Source organism: Eimeria acervulina, genomic scaffold (genome assembly GCF_000499425.1).
Source record: "Eimeria acervulina Houghton genomic scaffold, Eah_scaff78, whole genome shotgun sequence".
NCBI lineage: Eukaryota > Apicomplexa > Conoidasida > Eucoccidiorida > Eimeriidae > Eimeria > Eimeria acervulina.
The window spans coordinates 2,501-11,538 of record NW_013549605.1 but is presented as its reverse complement, the minus strand read 5'-3'; the positions used below and the strand labels follow the sequence as shown (position 1 = coordinate 11,538).

General features: G+C 50.2%; 1 protein-coding gene across 1 annotated transcript; it reads right to left on the bottom strand.

The window, feature by feature from the left end:
* Positions 1 to 2,780: 2,780 nt before the first annotated feature.
* Positions 2,781 to 8,167, bottom strand: EAH_00013550 (protamine P1 protein, putative; the record flags this gene model as incomplete). The annotated part of the gene is made up of 4 exons (XM_013394444.1): positions 2,781 to 4,085; positions 4,529 to 4,705; positions 4,951 to 7,767; positions 8,159 to 8,167. 4 exons carry the CDS (start codon positions 8,165 to 8,167, stop codon positions 2,781 to 2,783), a joined length of 4,308 nt encoding a protein of 1,435 aa, XP_013249898.1.
* Between the last annotated feature and the right edge of the window lie 871 nt (positions 8,168 to 9,038).

Sequence of the window (9,038 nt, the reverse complement as noted above, 5' to 3'; positions counted from 1 at the left end):
GAGAGAGAGAGAGAGAGAGAGAGAGAGAGAGAGAGAGAGAGAGAGGGAGAGAGAGAGAGAGAGAAATATGTATTATTATATCCATATTAAATATAAAAATAAATATATATATATATATATATATGCGTATTAATCTATGTATGATATATATGTAATATATATATAAGTAATATATATATATATATATTCGTTTAGTCTATTGTCTATTTATTTTCTCATTTTTACTTCCAGTAGGCAGGGTGTATATATCTGCATATACACTCCAAACAAACAGCAGTGTAGTTGCATATAGACTCCGTTAATTATTTATTTTGTTTTATTTATTTTGTTTTATTTATTTTGTTTTGTAGGTAATGAAGGGAGAGAGAAGGTTGGGGCTCTGCTGCGGCGTACAGAAGCAGCAGCATCAAGACGAGAATTGCTGCAGCTGATGGGTAGACTATCAGCAGCAGAGAAGAAAGAAGTTTTAAACGAAATGCATGCATTACTATCACAACAGTAAAATAGAGACAGCATATTTTATTTGTCTCTTCATCTCTCTCTCACTTTCTCTTTCTTTCTCTGCTTTTCTTTATATTATATTATACAGAGGATGATATGAATATACATATATATGTATACATATATATATATATATATATGTATATATCTATATTTATATATATCCTTTGTACGAGAAGGGAGTAGTATAGGAGTTATGTTGTGTAACCTGTTGATCAGAAAACAGAAAAATAAAAATAAATAGATATCATTGAATGTGCAGCTGTATATACACTGCAACAGCATATGCATGCAAACAGAGACAGAAAGAGATTAAAAGAAAAAACGAAACAGAGAGACACTCAGATAGCTCCCTATACACCCCAATTGGGAATATATATATATATATATTTTTTCTTTCCGTCTATGTTTGCGGCTATCAGAGTAAAGAAGGGCTTATTGCTGTTGCATAAAAGAAGAAGAAATGTTTTCTTCTTCTTATATCTTTTTCTTTATCCGCTGCCTTGTTGTGTGTTGTTTGTCTCACGGAGTGTATTATAAAACAAAGTGCTGCAATATCTGCTGCATTTTGTTTATTTATTTATTATCAACACATTACTAATTTGTATCTGCAAAGCCAATGCATACACCTCAACACACTATAATAATGCATGCAATCACTTCTCCCTGGGGCTGCATCCATGCAGCCCCACTGTATGCATGCAACTAGGTCAATGCATGCATGCAGCTTCAATGTTTGCGTGCATGCAGTCCCAATGCATGCATGCAGCTTCAATGTTTGCATGCATGCAGTACCAATGCATGCATGTAGCGTCAATGTTTGCATGCATGCAGCATCACTGCATGCATGCAGCCCCACAAGAAAGAGGGAAAAATGGATGAGTATGTGGGTGGGTGTGTTGCATGCATTGTGGCCGCATGCATGCGGCCATGCAGCCCCAATGCATGCATGCATGCAGCTTCAATGTTTGCATGCATTTGGGGCTGTAGTGCCGTTGCTGCTAACTCTAAAAGCTCCTCCTTTCTTCTATCAGCCAGCTGAAGCGAGGCAGTTGGCTTTAACTCTATTTCATTCATTTGTTCAATTGGGAAGATTCAACACAGAAGAAATGCTGCAGTAACAACTTGAGGTGTACAGACACCCAAACGCATGCATGCATGCATGCATGCGTTTGGGGGTTTGCATGCGTGCATGCATGCATGCATGCAGCTAGGTGCAGCAGCAAAGTTAGCTTTGAATATGAGATAATTTCTTATTATTACTGCACTGTATAGACAGAGAAGAACGCCCAAAGAGAAAACAAAGAAGGACAGAATTAATTATTGAAAGTAAAATAAAATAAATAATCAAACAGACAAATAAACAAATAAAATAAATAAAGGTTAGTCGTCCTCTGCATTACAACACCAAACAGAAAGGCAGCTGCATTTATAATAATATTTATTTATTGTTGCTTCATAATTTATTTACTGTTCCTTCACAATAATATTTATTTATCTTTGCTTTATAATTATGTTTCTTCGTCATATATACAATATAATATAATACGCAATATATGTACATCTATTGTGCATAATATATATATATATATATATATATACATATGCATATATATATTACATATATACACTATATATACATATGTATATATCTAAATTTATTTATTTATTTATTTATTTATTTATTATATATATATATATTATTTATTTATTTATTATATATGATATATAATATATATTTATTATTAATTTCCTTTTGCTGCTGTTTGGGGCTGTTGGCGTCCGATGATATTAAAATTCAAAGTCAGCAAATAAAAAAAATTAACAAAATATTTTTTTCTTTTGTTTCACCTTCTGTGCATCTCTCGTCTACTCTCCCTTGGGCTTTTTGCGGTGTTTTTGCGACTGCCTGCTTGGCTGCTGCAGCAGCACAAGCAGCAGCACCACCTGCTGCTTCTCCGCAGCAGCAGCAGAAGCAGAAGCAGCAGCTGCTGCAGTTCTGCAGCAGAAGCAGCAGAAGCAGCGGCAGCTGTAGCTGCTTCTGTGCAGCAGCAGCAGAAGCAGAAGCAGAAGCAGAAGCAGTAACACCTGTTGCTGCTTCTGCGCAGCAGCAGCAGCAGCACCAAAAGCCACTGCAGCAGCTGCTTCTCTGGAGCAGCAGCAGCAGCAGCAGAAGCAACAGCAGCTGTAGTTGCATATAAATGCGTCAACAGCAGGAACCATAGCTGCACAGCTTCTTCAGCAGCAGGAGCAACAGTACTAGTAGGTGCTTCTGTGCATCAGCAGAAGCAGCTGCTGCTGCTGCTGCTTTTGTCCCCTGCAGCAGCAGATGCTGCTGCTGCTTCAAGCGTATATCTGCTGCTGCTTGTCTCTGGGGGAGCCATTGGGCATTGCTCTTCAATAGGTAGTTCAATGAAAGCCGTTGAAATTAATTCTTGTCTTCTATATACACTAATCTTAAAACAATATGAAGGCCGCGAGTAGCGGTGTTGCTGCTGCAGCAGCAAAGACAGCCTTTCTATCTCTGCTTCTCGCTTACGCCCTGCATCTTCCTCCCTCTCAGCATCTGCTGATGCTGCTGCTGCTGCTGCTGCTGCTGCTGCTGCTGCGCGGCTTGGGGGATCCTTGAGGTGACGCTGAACAGCAGCAGCAGCAGCAGAAGCTGCAGAGACAGCGGCGTCTGTGCTGTCTCCGCAGCTGTTTTTTCTGCTCTTCTTTTTTCCTTCAGCCTCCTGTGGGCCATCAACCTGTCTCTTACCCCTTTTGCTGCTGCTGCTGCTGCTGCTGGGGTCCTTTGGGCTCGCGCTCGTGTCGCTGTTGTTGCTGGAGCTGCTGCTGTTGTTGTTGCTGCTGCTGCTGCTGCTGCGGCTGCGCTGCTTCTTGGGGCTGCAGCCGGATGCTTGAGACATATCTTTTGCTGCTTTGGTGTCTTGCTTCTCAGCTAAAGCTGGGGGAGAACTGCTACCGCTGCTGCTGCTGCTGCTGCTGCTGCTGTTGCTGCCTTTTTGCTGCTTCTTATTTCCTGTCTCCTTTGGTCCCTCCCGCAGCAGCGCCTGCTGCCCCGTTGTGTTATGACAGGCCCTCCTCAGGCGCATGGATCTGCTGCTGCTGCTGCTGCTGCTGCTGCTGTCGTTGTTGTTATTGCTGCTTCTGCTGCTGGGTTGGCTGCTTGTGGAGCCTGGGGTTGCGCTTGCAGGCTTCTCTTTGTTTTTTTCTGTCGCCTTTTTATCGTTCGATCTGCTGCTGCGCCTTGTGCTGCTGCTGCTGATGCTGTTCCTGCTGCTGCTGTTGCCCTCAGCCTTCACAGATGCTGGAGCGGCCCCCTTAGGCGTTCCTGCTGCTGCTGCTGCTACTGCTGCTGTGTCTCCATCAGCTTCGCCTGCGGCTTCTGTTTGCTCTTCTGCTGCAGATGGGGACAGCTCTTCTTTAAGGTTGAAGCTGCTGCTGCTGCTGCCAGCAGGAGACAGCCTTTCGGAGAGAGAACGGCTGCTTCTGCTGCTTCTGCTGCTGCTGCTGCTGCTGCTGCTCGAACCACGGCCCCCTCCAGGTGTCTTCGGCGGCGAACGCCCCACAGCCTCGGGGCCCTGCAAACGCATGCAAAGGCGAAGCAGCAGCACCACAGCTGCAGCAGCAGCAGAAGCAGCAACAGGATGGTTGCAGCAGCAAGCAGACAGCAGCACGGCAGCAAAGACGCAAGCAAGCTAGCAGCAAAGAAGAACCCCACAAGGGGGAAGCAGCACAACTCCTTCCTTATGTTGCTCTCCTGCTGCTCCTGGTGATGCGCTGCTGCTGCCTCGGCAGCTGCAGCCTCTCTCTCGCTGCTGCTGCTGGTGCTGCTGCTGCTACGGCTACAGGCTGGATATACTGCAGCAGCAGCAGTAACAGCAGGTACTTGGTGTGTTTTGCTGGGCGTGAATGTTTACTGCAGCAGCAACATGAATGACGTCTCTGCTTCAGCACCAGCAGCAGCAGCAGCATCAGCAGCAGCAGCATCAGCAGCAGCAGCAAGTGTTTGTGGTGTACGTACGTAGTTTTGAAGGTCTACTGCAGCAGCAACATGAATGATGTCTCCTTTTCGTACATGTGTCTCCTCCGGCAGCAAAACTATGCCCTTAAACCAGCAAGACGTCCCCTGCACTGAGCGTGCTGCTGCTGCATCGTCGCTGCTGCTGCTCGGGCAGGTCTCAGTTCCAACAAACACACCCTGAAGCAGCAGCAGCAGCAGCAGCAGTTGCAGCAGCAGCAGTAGTAGCAGTAGCAGCAGCAGCAGCTGTAGCAGCAGCAGAAGCAACAGCAGCAGAAGCAACAGCAGCAGCAAGCGCGGTAGTAGCAGCAGCAGCAGTAGCAGTAGTAGCAGCAGCATTAGCAGCAACAGCCAGCAGCAGCAGCAGCTACAGCAGCAGTAGGGGTATTCCGACAGATGCCTAAGAGCAAGCACCGCCGCCCTACGAGTAGCTGGTGTTGCTGCTGCTTCTGGTGGTTGCTGCTGCTGCTGTCTGCTGCTGCTCTTGCTGCTGCTGCTGCTGCTGCTTTAGGTTTGCTTACGGGTGCGAGTTCTACTTCGTTTGTAATGCAGAGGCCAGCGAAAAGGCCTTCACGAGCAACAACAAATTTGAGGTGTCTCTGCTGCTGCTGCTGCTGCTCCATTGGCTGTTCAAACAGCAGCTCTTCAAACACAGGAGGGACGCCGCCCTCTGTCTCTTGTGTCTCTTCTGTCTCTTCTTTTGCTGCTGCGTCCTTCTTTACCTGCAGCAGCTGCTGCTGCTGTTGCTGTTGCTGCTGCTGCTGTTGCTTCTGAATGGTGCGCGCCCTGGGGTCTGAGTTGGGCCCCCGCAGCACAGTAACAGCAGCAGCAGAGTGTGCTAGCAGCAGCGGCTGCTGCAGCAAACCTACTGCTTGCAGCAGTCTCCTCCTTGGAGACACTCTGCTGCGCTGCGTAAATGTATGGTGCGGGAAGGGCAGCTGCTGCTGCTGCGGGAAGCAGCAGGGCCGCAGCAGCGTCCGTGCTGCTACTGGGATAGAGCGAGGGAGACGGGGTGTATGCACACCTTGCTGCAGCTGCAGCAGCCGCAGCATCTGCTGCAGGTGCAGCACCACATCTGCTGCTCCTTCATTACCCGCAAAATCTCCTATTATCTCGTGCAGCAGCAGCACGTCACTTAAATCCTCTTGTCCTGCTCCTGCTGCTGCTGCTGCTTCTGCTGCTGCTTCTGCTGCTGCTTCTGCTGCTCCTGTACGGGTTGAGTTGCGTTTGTTGTTGTTGCTGCTGCTGCTGCTGCTGCAGCGCTCTGTGCGCATATCCTCGTTTTTCTGGTGCTGATCCTGCTGCTGCTGCTGCGGCAGCTGTTCCTGCTGCAGCTGCTGCTGCTGCTGCAGCACCTTCTGCCGCTGCTTGGGTCTAAGGAGCTTCTTAAAGTGTGCTGGGGAGACGTCTGTGGTGTATGCACATACCACCTTGATTTGCTGCTCATAACCTAAAGCCTTCACAAAGCAGCAAGCGCTCGTGCTGCTGCTGCGCTCAGCTTCAAATGCAACAGCACGCCTTGCCCCCTCCCGTGCTGCATTTATAGACAGCAAAGCAAAGGGGCCCGTCCCTATTTCTATCACAAGGGGGCCCTCGGGGGCCCCCTGGGGGCCCCTTTGACAGGTGTCTTGGGGGCCACTTTGACAGGTGTCTTGGGGGGCCCCCTGGGGGCCCCTTTGTGAGGCCCCTTGGGGGCCCCTTCGGGAGGCCCCTTGGGGGCCCCCTTTAGGGGGGCCCCCTTGGAGGGCCCCTTTGGGGGAGGCCCCGTGGGGGCCCCCTTTGTGGGGGGCCCCCTGGGGGGCCCCCTGGGTTGGCTTAAGGTAAATTTTTAATGCTTGTTGATAGGCCTGAACCCTCTGTATATCTTCTGTCATAGTTATGTGGTTGCGAAGAAGAAAGCGAGAAGTAATGCTGCAGCTGTTGGGATTGTCTGTAGGCAGCACCATCTGCTGCAGCACACGCTGCTGCACCAAGGCGTCTATCTTGTCTTGCAGAGACAATTCTTGCTGCTGCTGCTGCTGCTGCTGCTCCACATCCTCATGCGGCTGCTGCTCTTGCTGCTGCTCCTCGGGGGTTGGAGCCTTCACCGTTGCCTGCAGCTGCTGCGATGAACTGCCCTGCAGCTGCTGCTGCAGTTGCTGCTGCAGCTGCTGCTGCAGCTGTTGCTGCAGCATAGCCTTTATTAATAAAACCTTCCTCTCTACCGTTTGATTCGGCTGTGGTTGAGCTGCTGCTGCTTCCTGCACTGCCTCCTGCTGCTGCTGCTGCTGCTGCCTTAATTCGTTCTGCTGTTGTTGCTGCAGAAGTGCTTGCTGCTGCAGTTTTTGCTGCTGCTGCAGTGCCTCCTGTTGCTGCAGTGTCTCCTGCTGCTGTAGCAGGGATTGTTCCTGCAGCAAACGCTGCTGCTGCAGTCGCTCAAGCTGCTGTAGAAGGCGTTGGTGCAGGTTTTGCTGCTGCTGCTGCAGCAGCTGCTGCTGCTGTAGCTGCTGAGCTGCTTCCGTCCTTTCTTTCATCGTGTACTTCAGGTCTAGCCCCAACTCTAAAAGAAACTTTTCTCGGGGCCCTATGGATTGCTGCTGCTGCTGCTGCTGCTGCTCTTGCTCTCCCTCCTCCTCCCGTTGCTGCCGCTGCTGCTGCATTCGCTGCCCGGTGCTTTGCTGTCGCTGTGCTAACTGCTGCTGCAGATGCAGGAGGAGCTGCTGCTGCTGTACAAGAAGCTGCTGTTGCTGTTCTCGCTGCTCACGCTCCTGCTGCTGCCGTTGCTGCAGCTGCTGCTGCAGGAGCAGATGCTGCTGCTGCTCAAGAAGCTGGTTCCGCACAGACGCTTGCTGCTGCTGCTGTTCAGTCCGCCTGCGTCTTTGTTGCTGTTGCCATTGCTGCACTAGCTCCTGCTGCTCCTGTTGTTGCTGCTGCTGTTGCTGTTGCTGTTGCTGCTGCTGCTGCTGCTGCAGTCTTTCCTCTCGTCTCCGCTGACGTCGCACCTGCTGTTGCAGGCGCTGCCGCAGCCGCCGTTGCTGCAGTTGTTCCAGCCTCTGCTGCTGCTCTTGCTGCTGCTGCTGCTGCTGCAGTTCACTGAGGCTACGCCCATCGTGTGCTTCCAGAAAATTAGTCGTTACTGCTGCTGGTGCTGCGACCGGCGCTGCTGCTGCAGCAGCAGCAGCTGCTGCTGCTGCTGCTGCTGCCTCATCGCCGCTCAGAATACGGCGAAGGCTCCCAACGAGGGCTGCAATGCTGGGAGTCTCCTGCAACAGCAGTAACAGCAGCAGCATCAAGCGCAACAGCATCAGGCGCAGCAGCAACAGAAGCAGTAGCAAAAGCAGCAGCAGCAACAGCAGCAGCAGCAACAGCAGCAACAGCAGCAGCGTATCTCGCCGAGGTCATGGCTTTAAGGTATTTAAACAAATAAATAATTACACTGAGGAAATAGGAATAAACAAGCAGCAGCAAAAGCTGACAATACACCGCAGCTGAAACAGGTCTATGCAGCACTATTGCTGCAGCAGCTGCTGCTGCAGCTGCAGCAGCAGCAAAGCTGCTGCAGCAGCTGCTGCTGCAGCTGCAGCAGCAGCAAAGCTGCTGCAGCTTAGGTTGGAGGCCCTCGATCTGCAGAGTCTGCTGCAGGGCATAACTCACATTGTCCATGCTGACAAGGAGAGACAGCAAATTCAAACCATTTGGCGTTGCTGCTGCTGTTGCTGCTGCTACTGTTGCTGCTGCTACCGTTGGTGTTGCTGCTGCTGCTGCTGCTGCTGTTGCTGCTGCTGCTGTTATGCACGGCGGTGCTTGATCTGGGTTGATGAATGCTGCAGAAGATGAGAGGAAAGGCAGCAGCAAATAGGAAAGGGATTGCTGCAGGTGTTGGTGGGGTTGGTGAGTACACCCCCCTAACTGCGATGAGGCTGCTGCTGCTGCTGCTGCTGCTGCTGCTGCTGCTGTTGCTGCTGCTGCCTCAAAGGAGGATCAGGAAAGAGAAGAAAAAGGGCCTGGAAGGAGGCGCCTTGTCAAGTATGCGTACCACAGCATCTGCTGCTGCTGCTGCCAGCAGCAAACTTCACTGCTACACTGCTGCTGCTGCTGCTGCTGCTGTTTTTGCTGTTGTTGTCTGATGATGTTTATGCGAAGAGGTTGTAAGCGTTTCGATTAAAACCCTGTGTGTTGTTTTTGTTGCTGCAGCGGCTGTTGCTGCTTATCCAGTAGCTGCTGCTGCTGCTGCTGCTGCTGCTGCAGCTGCGAAGACACCCAAAAGGCGAAGTGCAGACATAGAAATGTCTATGTGTTTAATCCCTGAAAAAGAAAAGCCAAAGATATTAAAAACTTCAAATCATTTCAAAAGCATCGGAGGGTTTGTATTGCTTGTGCTGCTGCTGTGGTTGCTGCTGCTACTGCTGCTGCTGCTGCTGCTGCTGGTATTGCTGCTAACGGATCGGTAGTCGCTGGCGCTGCTGCAGCAGCTGCAGCAGCAGCAGCAGCAGCCCTGCAGCTTTTAAAAATACTATTTCAAAGATTTATTGAC